This window comes from Onychomys torridus, chromosome 8 (assembly GCF_903995425.1).
Source record: "Onychomys torridus chromosome 8, mOncTor1.1, whole genome shotgun sequence".
Taxonomy (NCBI): domain Eukaryota; kingdom Metazoa; phylum Chordata; class Mammalia; order Rodentia; family Cricetidae; genus Onychomys; species Onychomys torridus.
In genome coordinates this window covers 17263390-17278073 of record NC_050450.1, presented here as the reverse complement: position 1 = coordinate 17278073, position 14684 = coordinate 17263390, and the positions used below count along the sequence as shown (strand labels likewise).

The following is a 14684-nucleotide window of genomic DNA, read 5'->3' as shown; positions in this document are numbered from 1 at the left end:
GTGAGCATGTGGATGGATATGCACGTGAATACACGTGTAACTGGGTGTGAGGAGAGCATGGTTTGTGTGTGCGTTGTCCCTCTCTCTCCCTCACTGTCACTAGAGTGGGGAGTGGAAGGTTAAGGGCTGGATCAGTAGAGAAGGAGTCTCGACCAAGGGAAGGACATGAGGTTCAGGTTGCCCCGTGGAAGGGGCTCCTCAAGTGTTACGAGAATCCACAGGTTCTTGGTGGCCCTCAGAGTTGTGTGATGGTGTTAGAGAAGTGTGGGGTTGGGGAAGGAGGCTGTGCCCCCAGTATGTCCCCCTGCCCATCTTCTGCATATGGCCCCTCCTGCAGCACTTGGCATCTTGTGACCTGATTCCCACCAGGGTCTCACTGTCCACAGTGCAGGGATGGGAAAAGCATTGGTATTCAAGGTGGTGAGACAGTCATGGGGTGGAAACAGGGAAACTGGGTCAGGAATGGCCTAGCTTAGGTGTGCCTGCAAGAGTCTCCTCTCACCAGGAGCCAAGCCCTCTGATCTTCCCAACTCAAAGCTTGTTGGCCCCTGGAGCCCTGCAAGGATCCCCACATAGGCCACGACGCTCTTTTTTTCTGGAAGTGAACATAAATAAAAGTAGCTAGCATGTAAGATGGAGGCTAGAGCTATTTACAAATGTACAGTGGGTAGGGCTCCACCTGCCTGGCCTGGGCAGGCTCAGAGGGTGGTGAGCAGTATTATCAGGATCAGCATGACTGCATGGGCAGCCAGGCAGGGAGCAGAGTTCTCCAGGTACTGCCAACCTCGGGGGTCTCCCTGCTGTTGCTGCGGGCTGTTGGCCCTCCCCTGAAACTTCAGTTCTGGAATGATTTGGTGGATCCACTTGTGATGGGCAGTGACGCGAATGTAGACGCCTGGGCGGTTCCGGCGGGCACAGCCCTCTCCCCAGCTGATCACCCCAGCCTGCACCCATGACTGGTCCACAAGGCACACCAAGGGGCCTCCAGAGTCACCCTGTGGGGAAGCAGAGGGCCGTCAGAATCCACCCTGGGCTTACTAAAGCCCCTTCCCAGGAACTTCCCCACGTTGCTGTAATGTCCCAGCTTGCCTGTCTGTGGTATACACCCAGTGTGGTGTGTGTTCAAAATGTAGATCCAAGACTTGCTCATCTCATTTCAGGTCATGGAACTACAGCCTACCTCTCACTGGGCTAAGCTCCCTCTAGTGGTTCTCAACCTGTGGGTGGTGACTCCTTTGGGGGGTCAAACAGTCCTTTCACGGGGGTCGTCTAAGACCATCCTGCATATCAGATATTTACATTATAATTCATAACTAGCATAATTACAGCTATTAGTAGCAATGAAAAATTTGTCATTGGGAGTCACCACAGCATGAGGAACTGCATTAAAGGTCACAGCATTAGGATGGTTGAGAACCACCGCTGCAGCGGCTCGGCCATACCACCCTACCTTACAGGCGTCCTTCTTGCCCTCTGCAAACCCTGCACAGAGCATGTCATCCTTGATGGTTTTGAGCTGGAAGTCAGACTCAGCATCTCTGCTGTACAGCAGGTTGCACCTGGGTGTGTCGATGATCGGTACAGCAAGCTTCTGCAGGATCCGTGGGTTGGGTAGTCGGTCTGGGGAGGGAAAGGAGGCCTGCAGCTCAGTGGACAGTCTTAACCAGGACCCTGAGGTTCTGGGTTCTCAAGAACCACAGCTGGCTCTATCCCTTCCTGGGTGTCCCCAGAACTTGGTGGGACTGTTTCCTCCCTCCTCAGCACCTGTTCCTTTTATACCTGCCCCACCCAAGAGAGTCGCAATCATGTATGTATACCAGTATCAACAGGAAAGCTATCCTGGCCTTTCTTAAGCCATATCCCCTGTCTTCCCCTAGCTCAGCCCCCTCACCTTGTTCACTGGGGCTGCCCCAGCCAGTGACCCAGCAGTTCATGCCCGGCTCAAAGACGATGGAGGGGGCCGGCAGACACACAGGAAGGATATAATTGGTAAAGGGCACAGGCACCTGCAGCTCCACCAGAGCCACGTCAGCACTGGAGGCCATGCCTTGGTACTGGGGGTTGCTTTCCACCCTGCTTCACACGGACATACAAGGCGTGTGGTCCTGGCTGCTGCAGCTGCAGTGCCCCCAGCAGGACTTGGTAGATGGATATGTCTGAAGTACTGATGGGAAGAGCAGAGCTGGTGTGAGGAGAGGGTCCACAGGGGTAGGTGGTTGTGGTCTGCTGCCTCTTGGTACTGTCAACAATGTCCTCTCCATGTTTAAGGCTGTAGAAACTGAAGACCTCCCACCTTCAATTCCCAGCTCTACTTGGCTACCAGGTGACCTTGGTAAGTGACCTAACAAGTTCTCTGTGATTCAGTTTCCTTGTTTGTAAGATGGGGACACTATCTGAAAAACCTGTTGTAATACACATATTATACCTATGGAGTACAGTGAGGCCACATCCTGCCTCTGAGCCCTAGGTAGGCCACCTCTGAGCTGGAGTTTCTAAGTGAAACATGGGCTTTTGGACAAAATTGCAGAGGCTGGCCAAATGGTCCCACAGGTAAAGTGCTTTCTATGGCCCTAAAAGCCTGAGTTTATCAGTAAAACCCGTGGTGAAAGGAGAAAACCCAAAAGTTGTCTTTTGACCTCCACATGCACACTATGACACATGACCCCCCTAAACAGAATAATAAATAAAGGGGGAAAAGAATTGCAGATCTATGAGGAAAGAGGTAACTATGTTTGGGGACCCTGAAATTCTAGGGCCAAGTGTTTTACACAGATGTGTGAGTTGGGAGTCTTAGGTGACTTTAGGTAGGGTGAGGGAGAGGGACAGTGTGTTTCAAATCTTGGGCTTATCTGATACCCAAGAGCCAGAGAGTTCTGGATTTGAGGTAGGGGGAGCACGGGAAGAGGGAGGTGTGTCAGGGTGCCTGCAGCAGTTGTAGGGACAGGACCCCAGGTGTCACTGTTGGAGCAAGAACTGCAGCAATAGTTGCAGCTTTGAGGCCTAGGGTTGGACCTAAAGGAAAAATTGTTTTGTTTTGTTTTGTTTTTCAAGACAGGGTTTCTCTGTGTAGCTTTGCGCCTTTCCTGGATCTCGCTCTGTAGACCAGGCTGGCCTCGAACTCACAGAGATCCGCCTGCCTCTGCCTCCCGAGTGCTGGGATTAAAGGGGTGCACCACCAATCCAGCAGAAAATTTCAAATTATCTATGTGTATGATGATCTGTCTGCATGTATGTCATTGAACCATGTACAGGCCTGGAGCCTGCTAAAACCCAAAGAGGGTGTTGGATCTCCCGGAACTTGAAGTGTAGACAGTTGTGAGCCACCATGTGAGTGTGGAGAGTTGAACCCTGGTCCTCTGCAAGAACAGCCAGTGCTCTTAACCACTGAGCCATCTCTGCAGTTCCCTAAAGGAAAATTTTGGAAGACTGGGTGTTACTGGACAAGACTTGGGGGTGGGGTGGGGTGTTGTGCTGTCCTTGGTGCTGAACAGTCATGCACCCTCTGTCTTGTCCCAGCCACTGGTGAGACATGGAAAGGGCCAGGGTCACTTACTTGGAGAAGCAGTGTGCAGCGGTGAGGACCCATGTTGGTGCGATGAGACTACCCCCACAGAAGTGGGTCCCGTTTCGCTGGATGCTGACCTGCCAGGGCCACTCACCTTCTAAGGCGTCCTCCCCGCCTACCATCCGATTGAACATCCTTGGGTGCCCACAGGCTGGAGAAACATGGAGTCATTCTCTGGGGGGGGGGGGGCTGGTTCTATGGCTTCCACTCCTTCCCCAACCCCACATGCCAGCTCCACTTCTGCCAATTTTTAGGCCTTTCTGGCTCCTGAGCTACTCAGAACATTGGCAGATCAGAGGCCTGAGTATAGCTGGTTTTGATACAGGCTAATCCTTTCCAGTTCTGCCTTCCCAGGAACCTTGGTCCCCTCACTTATGTCAGGGTGACAAAACCCAACTTGGGGTCAGGAAGGTTAAAATAACATGGGAGATTTCCATCCCAGATCTGGACACATGGGTCCCTGAAGGATGGCTGTATGTCATGTCTTCCACAAGGCTGGTGGGCGAGGGGGACAGTCATGGTACAGCAGGAAGGTGTCCCCTACCCTGGTACTTGCCCCTGATGCTTCCACCATGTCCTGTTTCGCTAATCATATGGGAGATCTCTTCTTCCACTGCCTTCTGGAAGTTCTGCTCAGCCACTTCTGGCTGGCTTTTCTGCTGCCCCATGCATCTCTCCTATTCTTCTCCTTCCCTCCCTCCCTCCCTCCCTCCCTCCCTCCCTCCCCTCTCCCCCCTCTCTCCCCCCTCCTCCCTCTCCCCTCCCCTCTCTTTGTGTGTCTGTCACTCCTGCGTCTCAGCTGATCCCACCTACCTCTCAGAGCGCCGGCCCCTTCAGTCCCTGGAAGTGAGAAAAGCAGATCATCAGGCAACTTTGCCAAGCCAAGGTGTGTTCCTCCCTGCTTCTGCCTCATCAGAGGATCCCTGTCCACTGAGGACAGAGAGGACAACCTGGAAAGCTAGTGCTGTGGCCAAATGGGTTGAGCTCCCTGCCTGGGTAGGTTGTCCCCCTTATCCACACAGGGGTCTCTTCTTGCACCCTGTACCACTGTTCTTGCCTTGCAATATGGAGTGGGAACAGTGCACGGACCTCAAGTTCTAGAGCTGTGGGGTCTGTCTCCCTCTCTTCACCCATTAATGGCTCAGCTCTGGATGACAGAAACCCTGGAGGCCGCCTCCACACACTATCCATCCGGGCCTCCTCAAAGTCTTCCAGAATGAGCAAGTCTTCAGTTTCTCCCCAAGCCCAACTGAGGTCCAGAAACCCATGGCCAGCCACTCCGCTCTCAAGTAGAGTTGGCCTAGCAAAGGCCAAGGGTCAACCTCCGAAGACTCTGTATTCCTGAGGACTAAGCCCTCTAGCCAACCATGACCCTCTACTAGACCACCATCAAAGTGAGGAACAAGTAGGGCAGGTCTGAGGGCACCAGAAATGGGGTCTGTCACCCACACCTGCTTACTGCTCAGCCTTTCACCCAACCCCCTAAGCTCCAATGCAGGCACCCCAGACTTTTAGCTTGTACTCTCCTAGTTACTGCTCCCTCGGGTAGGTCTGTCAGAACTGGGTGGGGATTCAGCACAGTCACGCCCTCCACCTTGATGGTCACATTTTTATCTAATCCCCAACACTTGAACCCAGAGGGAAGGATGAAAAGAAAAACCACTTCAGGATGTGGAATGTCACAGGGACAGCAATTGGCCATTCTGAGCCACACATAGCTGGGCGTGGTGGCACACGCATTTAATCCCAGCACTCAGGAGGCAGAGGCAGGCAGATCTCGGTGAGTTTGAGGCCAGCCTGGTCTATATCGCAAGATCCAGGACAGGCACCAAAACTACACAGAGAAACCCTGTCTCAAAAAGCCAAAAAAAAAAAGTCATGCTGAGCCACTCAAGGCCAATGGTCCCAGAGTCCTTAAGGATGTCACAGGACTCTCCTCTTCCTTGTGGAGCTCCCAGTTGTGCAATTCTCAATGCTACTGGGGGACAAAATCCAGAATGTGGGCTTGACAATGGGGTAGGGTGTGGCTGTGTGTTAGTTGTGCATGTGGTTAGTTGTTACAAGCTAGAATCCCCTGGGAACAGAGTCTCATAAAGGATTGTCTACATTGGGTTGGCCTGTGGGTGTATTGGCTGGGGATTGTCTTAAGTTAATTGATGTGGGAACACCCAGCCCACTGTGGGTGGCACCAGTTCCTAGGCACAGCCGATGTTGGTCCTGAACTGTATAAGAGCGGGGGAAGAAATAAAACTGAGCTAAACACTAGCAAGTGAGTGTGCATGCATTCATTTCTCCGACTCTTGACTCTGGATGTGATCAGCTGTTCCAAGTTCCTGTTGCCCTGAAATGATGGAAATGAGCTAAAATAAACCCTTTCTCCCCAAAGTTGCTCTTCTTCATGATATTTTATCACAGTGCCAGGACATAGAGGACGGGAGGTAGCTGCTGCTCAGGACAGGTTCTTTCCAGAGCAGGACGCTAGACAGAGGGGGGCACATGTGGTCACAGGGGACAGGGGCTGTGCTCTGGACTTCTGAGCTGCTTTCACAAGGTGCCCTTTTATATTGCAAATGCATGGAGTGTAGTGGCTCATAGCTGTTATCCCAGCATGCCCCCCTCAAGAGGCTGAGGCAGGAGGATTGCATGGAGTTTAAGGCCAGACTGAGCTACACAATGACTATGGGTCAGTTGAAGCTATGTTGTCTCAAAATAAATAAAATGGCTCAGCAGTTGAGAGAACATAGTGTTCTTGCAGAGGACCTGGGTTCAGGTCCCAGCACCCATGTGGTGATTGACAGCTGTCTCTAATTCCAGTGAATCTGACACACTTTTCTGGCCTCCATTAGAGTTATGTGCACATGATGCACATACATACATGCAAATAAAACATTCATACAAATAAAATAAAAATATAAATAAACAAAAGACTGGAGAGATGGCTCCTTGGATAAGAACATTTGCTCGTTTTATAGAGGATCCCAGTTCAGTTCCCAGCACCCAGGGGCTCCAACAACCCCTTCTGGTCTCTTTATGTAACTGCCTACAGTTACACACACACACACACACACACACACACACACACACACACACACACAAGGGACAGAGAGACAGAGCGATACATTAAAATAAAATGAAGCTGGGTGGTGGCAGTGCATATCTTTAATCCCAGCACTCAGGAGGCAGAGGCAAGTGGATCTCTGTGAGTTCAAGGCCAGCCTAGTCTACCAAGAGAGTTCCAGGACAGCCAAGGCTACATAGAGAAATCTTGTCTTGAAAAACCAAAATAAATAAATAAAAATAAAAAATAAAATGCAAATGTGACCACACACACACACACACACACACACACACACACACACACACACACGACTTGTTAGAACTCCATTGGGCCTGATCTCCAGGCCTGAAGAGTCAGCTTGCAATGCGCCCAGCCTAGCTGCCCTCTGTCCCCAAAGGCACAGGTGTGCTGCAAGCCTTCTGGTCCCCAGAGGAGCTTGCAGGAGCCTTCTGCCTGTTTGCCCTCCCGCCAGTCTCCTGACCTGGTACCCATGGTCTCCACAGCAGCTTAGTCCTTTCAGGCTGAGGCTCCCAGTCTCTACAAGTCCTACTGCGGGTTGAGGTCCACGCAAGTGCAGACTCCAACGGAAGCCTTCCTTCCCCACTTGTACTGTCTTGAAAGCCTCCCCTGGCTCTCTGAGCTCTCTGTCCTTTAGGGCATGTGATCGCACCCAGATCTCAGTCCCGGATTCTACAAACACAGAGACTGCTTCTAGGGACCCGAGCACAGAAACTGTGTGGAGGGATAGAGAGACATCCTGTCAGTGGTAGAGGGTACAGCCAGGGTCTTAGTCTATGCCCATCTGGGCTCCAGGTCCCTGACACTGCTGGGAGTGACTGAGGTCTAAGAAACTAGGCAAGACCACCCTGAGGACTGTTGGGGTGCTGGTCACTGTAGGCTGAAGTAAGCAAGTCACCCAGGGGTCCAGCCTCAGGTTGCAGCTGTTTGTGAGCCAAAGGCAGGCTGCTGTTGCTACTTTGGCAATGACCTCAATTGATCCACCCACAGGAGCCACTACAGTGTCACACCCAGTGGAAATGGGCTTTTAAAGCTATTGTCCTTGCTGCTAGAGTCCACGAACAGAAACATTCCATGACACTGGGGGAGGTGGGGGCATCCCTACAGAGGTGCCCACTAATGCCCTCCTAACCCTTGAGCCCTAGCTGAGACATGGTCTGAGGTGACCTGGCCTGTCCCAGGGAGGTGAACTGAGGACAGGGAAGTGTGGTGGCTGCTGGGCTGGCCCATCTGGCCTAGGAATGTGGAAGAGTTTCCCTGGTAGAGAGGAGTCTGCCTCCCAGGGAAGGACTGACAGGCAGAGGACCTGCCTAGAACCTGCTGACACCTGCTCAGGATGGGCAGGGCCTTTGTCTCTGTAGGAAGGAGCTGGGACCCTCTGTAGCCTACAGCTCTTGTCCCCAGCTCTCTGCTGAGCCTCAGCAGATTCTGAAGGCTCTCTGGCTTAGATGGCAACCCCAGTTCACATAAGCCCAGGGACATGGAAGCCTGCAGGTTTGGGTTCAAATCCTAGAGGCATGGAGGCTTTGTCTCTTCATCTGTAGAATGGGAAAATAGGCCTCTAGGGGAGTCACAAGCTTAGAGCATGGCACACTGAGAGCCCCAGGAGGAAGGGGGTGCGGCTCTAGCCAAGCCACTGTCTTGGGGTCCTTGAGAGGCTTTGAGGGGCCATGGCCACATGTTCTGTCAGATCTCCCTACAGGCTCCCAGCCAGCTCCCCAAGATGGAATATTTGGAACCTGAGTATATTATCTGGGAACCCCATCACTGAGAAGAGGAGGTTCCTTTCAGACTCAGGCAGGCCCAGCGATTGTCTGGGGAGGTGGGGGGCTCGGTTGGAGCTCAGAGCAGCACAAAGGGTCCCCTCCGGAGAGGTGGCAGAGGGGCTGCCCTTGGATTGCAACTCACCGGATGTCAGCAGCAAAGGAAGCAGCAGCAGCAGGCCAGGGGTGCGGGGCTGCCTCATGTTCTCTGGCTTGGTGGTTGGTTGAGCCCTGGGCAGCGTGGCAGGAGCTCTCCCTACTGCTACGGAGGTGCAGGCTCCATGAAGTGAGGTTTTATGCTGGAGGTGAGTGTCAGCTGGGCTATGCCACCCAACCTGTCAACCCTGCCTGCCCAGTGCCTCTTCAAGAGGAAGGAGGTGCCCAGAACACCAACTCCATGACCCGGCCCTGAACTCCAGGGGCCAGACCCCTTACTCTGCACGCTTCAGGATTCTGGTAGCAAGATATCCCTCCCCTATACGAGCTGACCACAGAGGCCTCATTGTTGGCTGCCTCCCTCAACTGACCACAGGCTCCACTTAAGCTGGCGCAGTCTACTCCATCCAGAGGCCTTCCATTTCATTCATTTGTTCGTTCGTTCATTCGTTCGTTTGATATCTGTTGAGCACCTACTTTTTATCTGACATCAGTGATCTAAGGTTGGGGTTTATACCCTGATGTGTGAGTATAAACAATGACATTGAAGAGCCAAGGTCAGGTTGCTTGTCCAACCAAGAAAGGGGGATCTCAACTGGCCCCTGAGCACCCCCACCCCTGCCCACGCTCCTGGACCACACACACGCATCTGCGGATTGGCTCGGGGCATAGGACCCCCCCTCCCAAGTCTGGAGGTGCACCTTCTGGGCGTGACAAGAGCTGTTCTGGGAAGGCGGCATTGTGACTGGCAGGGTGGCTGTCCAGTTCCTGCCCTGGGTGCGCCCGCCGGGCTCCCGGACGTGAGGCCGCGGCGGAAGTGTCCCTAGGAGGAAGTTATTTGGGGCACGAGACTGACATCAGAGCTAGCTGGACTCGAGGTTCAGGAGGCAACTCCCTCCAGGCCATGAACTGGGTACAGAACCAGATCCTGGATGTCTCACAGCAGATCCCGCCAGGCCAGGGAACGGCGCTGGACAGCGGGGTCGAGCCCTGCCTGCCTCAGTTTCCCGGCTGGTGAGGAGGATGTGCAGCGTCGCACCCTTGTTGGTGTGAGCCAGGGGCGGTCGGAAGGTCAACCAGGCAGCGCAGGGTCAGAGTGCTGTGGTCACGGTCTCCCGGGCTTGCTGTGCAGTGCTGCCCTCTGGTGGCCGTCGCCACTCCTGTGTGGTCCCTGCCTGCTGTGCCTGTCCCTGCGCAACAAGTGTCTGCTCTTCCGGGGGCCTGTTCCCTGAAGGTGGCAGCATCCCGGACCTCCCCAGAGGATGCCACCTGCTCAAAAGCTCCAATACAACCAGGTTCCCGCAGTCCTGGGGTGGCTGCTCAGGAAAGGGGCTCCTCTGATGCTAGAAGACCAAGCTGTGGGAAGAGAGGGGACTCAGGTCTCATACATCCGTTCGTTCGTTCGTTCATTCATTCATTCATTCATGTTTTTATTTGCTTTTTTTTTTTTTTTTTTTTAAGATAGGCTGGTCTGGAACTCATTGTAGCGACCAGGCTAGCCTAGAATTCAAAGAGATCCACTTGCTCCTGCTTCCCTAGTGCTATAAAAGCGTGTGTCACCATTTATATTTATTTGTTCCTTCCTTACAGCATTTGCTCATGAAAGTATTGGATAAGAGACACATAGATGCCCAACAGTTTTAGGAACAGGGCTCAGAGGCGGATAAAGGGCTCACTCTGCATCATGGACATGGCAGGGAGACAAGTTTGAGGGGAAAGTTCTAATAATACATTGTGTTAAATGTTTCAGAGCAACTGGGCAGCCACACATCAGACAGATATCCAGCGATCAATCCACCCTACCTCTAAGGCCCTTCGACCTTTGCAGCTAAGGGCTTCCTCTTGGAGCCTCCTAGTTTGTCCTCGTCCTCTTCTCTCTTCTCAAAGCAATTACTTTACGTACAACTCTGCCTTGAAGTGAGGTGGGCAACAGGAATGAGTGTGTGCATCCAGAGGAAGCTGGGCTCTTGAGAAGACATGTGGGTCCCTCCCATTATCAGTGAGCCAGTCCCCAGCTGCACCTGTGTGGCTTTGGACTAGAACGTCCTGGACCAGGGACTAAGAGCACATAGCAGGTCAGGTGGGCTACAGCAAAAAGCTAGACGCCATCTCCACACGGACCACCACCAGACGAAGGGAGTCAAGGATTGCAATCAAACCTCTCCTAACATTAGGGTGCTTTGGAGCATTTTGACTTTTTTTAAAAATTTCATTACATTTATTATTTTAGTATGTGTTCAAGAAGGTGTGTGTGTGTGTGTGTGTGTGTGTGTAGGCAGCCAGAGGGCAGCTTGAAAAAATCAACTTGCTCCTTCCACCATGTGGATTCCAGGGACAGAACTCGGCCATGGGCTTAGCAGAGAGCACCATCCAGCTCTCTGGTCCTCTAGAGCACCTTCCAAGGTTAGATGTCAGGGTAGCTATGCCAAAAGAAAGGAGCTATGGGGCTGGAGAGATGGCTCAGCGGTTAAGAGCACTAGCTGCTCTTCCAGAGGTCCTGGGTTCAATTCCCAGCAACCACGTGGTGGCTCACAACCATCTGTAATGAGATCTGACACTTAGGCAGAGCACTGTGTACATGATAAATAAATAAATCTTGAAAAAAAGAAAGAAAAGAGAAGAAAAGAGCTATGGCTCACAAGTTAAAAACGCAACATCGGTTACAAATAGAAAGGCAAACAATAAGAATATCAGTGTAGGAAATGTGGTTGGATAATGGCGTCATTGTTACTCAGTGCTCAAAGAAATTCGTCAGAAAAAGAAACAGAACACAGCAAACAACCCTGAATCGTAAAGGTAACACGGGTAAAGGACACAGACGGTGATGAAGAGGAAGCTCATTTGGCTAACACATGTGCTGGGAAGTGTTCGCCTTGGTAATTAAGTGAATGCAAATCAAAGCCACAGCAAAGAGACCTCGGTTATCACTTGCAGGTTGGCAAAGCCTGGAAGAATGCTGTTAGGCAAGGCTGCAGGGAAGTGGGTCAGAGGGTGAGCATGGAACTGGCCTTGAGGAATTGGTTTTTATCTTGAGAAAGGGTTATGTTATATAGCCCAAACTAGCCTTGAATTCCCTATGTATCCCAGGCTGTGAAAACATATTTTGACTAAAGATGTTACATTTGCAAAACTAAACCTGCCTGTAATTCTAGCAGTCAGGAGGCTGAGACAGGAAAAAAAAAAAAAAAAAGCATTTTTTTTTTTTTTTTTTTTTTTTTTTTTGCTACATAATGAGACCTTCCCTGACTCAAACAAAACAAAATAAAAAATGTTTTGTTTTAAATACAACCTCTGGGGTCTGGAGAGATGGCTCAGTGGTCAAGAGCATTGGCTGCCCTTCCAAAGGTCCTGAGTTCAATTCCCAGCAACCACATGGTGGCTCACAACCATCTATAGTGTGATTTGATGCCCTCTTCTGGCATAAAGTTGACAGAGCACTCATACACATAAAATAAATGAAAATTAAAATAAAATAAATACAACCTCTGAATGAGCCGGGCGGTGGTGGTGCACACCTTTAATCCCAGCACTTGGGAGGCAGAGGCAGGTGGATCTCTGTGAGTTCGAGGCCAGCCTGGGCTACCAAGTGAGTGCCAGGAAAGGCGCAAACCTACATAGGGAAACCCTGTCTCGAAAAACCAAAAAAAAAAAAAAAAAAAAAGAAGATATTTCTATGAAGAGTGCATAAATATGGAAATACTTTTGATACAAGGGAAATGGAAAGCAGAGAGGCTGGGAATGTAGCTGGTTGGTAGAGTTCTTGATTAGCATATATAAAGCCCTGGCATAGACCACCAGTAATCCTAGCGCTGGAGAGGCAGAAACAGGAGGATTAGACATTCAAGGTAATTCTTATTTGCACATGGAGCTCAAGGCCAGCCTTGGGTACTTGAAACCCTGTCTTCAAAACAAAACAAAACCAGGTGTGAAGGAGCACACAGGAGGCAGGTGTGGTGATGTACTGTGTACTCTAATAAACTTGTCTGAGGATCAGAGAAGCAGCCAGCCACAAGTTCTTGCCTCTACAAAATCCTCAGTCTAAAGAGAGTGAGTTCCTGTTTCCTCACGCCTTAAACACCTTTCTCTGCCCTGCCATATTACCTCCTAGGATTAAGGGCATGTGTGCTTCCCAAGCAAGGCATGGGATCTCAGGTGCTGGGGTTAAAGGTGTGTGCCACCGCTGTCTGGCCTCTGTCTAGTGGCTGGCTCTGTCCTCTGATCCTCCGGCAAGTTTACTAGGGTGCACAGTATATCACCACAGGCTGGTGGATCTACATGAATTTGAGGCCAGCCTGGTCTACAGAGTGAGTTTCAGGACAGCCAGGGATGCATAGAGAGACTAGAGAGACCCTGTCTCAAACAAAAAACCAAAAGGGAGAGAAAGAAAGGAAAGAAGGAAGGAAAAACAAAGAATCACAGAAAGTACAACTCTAAGATTAGATTTTTTTTTAAATGTGTGTGTCTGTGTTTGTGTGTGTGTGCCACATCTGTGCAAGTGCTCAGGCCGGAAGAAGGAGCTAGATTCCCTGGAACTGGAGTTACAGGCAGTTACGCCAGATGTGGGTGCAGGGAACCAGATTAAAAGAGCAACAGCCATCTCTCCAGCCCGCCCTCCCTCCCTCCCTCCTCTCCCTCCCTCCCTCCCTCCCTCCCTCCCCTCCCTCCCTCCCTCCCTCCCTCCCTCCCTCCCTCCCCCCTCCTCTCCCTCCCTCCCTCCTCTCCCTCCCTCCCTCCCTCCCTCCCTCCTCTCCCTCCCTCCCTCCCTCCCTTCTCTCACTCCCTTTCCTTCCTCCCTCCCTTTCTTCCCTTTTTTTTTTTTTTTTTTTTGTTTGTTTGTTTGTTTTTTGAGACAGGGTTTCTCTGGGTAGCTTTGGGGCCTTTCCTGGAACTGGCTCTGTAGCCCAGGCTGGCCTCAAACTCACAGAGATCTGCCTGCCCCTGCCTCCCATTCTTCCCTCTTTTACACTTCCATTTCCTCCTCCTTCTCTTCTTCTCTGACTTTGTAACAAATGTCTTATTTTTTCCCAGATAGGGTTTCTCTGTGTAGCCCTGGCTGACCTGAAACTTGCTCTGTAGACCAGGCTGACCTCGAACTCAGAGATCCACCTGCCTCTACATTCCTAGAGCTGAAATTAAAAGGTGTGCACTACCACTGCATAGCTAACAATGTCTTAATATGTAGTCCTGATTTGGTACTCATTTTGTAGCCCCCACTGGCCTCAAACTCATGGCCATCTTCCTGCTTCAGCTTCTTGAGTACTAGCATTACAGATGTGCATTGCCATACCTGACCAGGAAAATTTAATTCCATAACACGAGTCGCAAAATCATCTCAAAAGAAAATCTGCACTGTATCTGGCCCTGCCTAGCAGTTCTGAAGTCATGTGTCTCCCTTCAAGAGCAAATGACAGGAAACCAACCCAGACTTGGGGACATGGTGAGTGGTCGTGGTGGGGGAATCCTGGGGCTTCCTGTGGTACTGAAGAAAAAGTTGTAGGACACAGTGGCACTGCCTGCCTATCCTCCCCCAGGTCACTGCCTGTCTCTGGGGTACCTGCAAGCTCAGGACTCTGAGATGACTCCCCCAGTTGGGACTATGCTGCCTCCTGGACTCTCCTCAGGGGACCCCAGAGGACCAAAGCTCTTCCAGCCTGCTGCTGTGGACAAGCCCAAGGCAGGAATCCCTGATGCTTCTTCACTCCTGCGCTGTAACTGGCACATGGCCACAGGGCAGGAGTTCTTAATGGAATAGAGAGGAGGGTTCTGGGAAGTGAGAAGCGGTGTCACCACCCTCTCAGGCATAAGACTGTTTCATGCATGAAGCTCCCCACAACTTTACCCTTCCTCTACACGCTACTCTTGAAAGCCATTGAACTTGGACTATTGAGGAAGGCAGTCTCCAACCAAAGGCACGAGCCCAGGAAGCAGAAGAGGTGGAAGGCTCCCGCCATAATGGCAAAGGGAGTTCGGGAATAGCAAAGTGCCGGACTCTGGAGGGCACTGGTCATAGTTGGAGCACTAATTTGAGAGTTCCTGGCCTACAAGAACTGGCGTCATCATGCACTGGGCCGCTGCACTGTCTCTTTAACTGATGTGGCTAGGAAGGACGTGCTTCCGCACAGCA

General features: G+C 51.5%; 1 protein-coding gene across 1 annotated transcript; it reads right to left on the bottom strand.

The window, feature by feature from the left end:
- Window positions 1–698: 698 nt before the first annotated feature.
- On the bottom strand, window positions 699–8607 carry LOC118590422 (serine protease 27-like). The gene is given in 7 exon segments (XM_036198417.1): window positions 699–995; window positions 1451–1620; window positions 1892–2075; window positions 2077–2164; window positions 3554–3716; window positions 4379–4405; window positions 8550–8607. Coding segments are annotated over 7 exon segments (987 nt in total).
- Between the last annotated feature and the right edge of the window lie 6077 nt (window positions 8608–14684).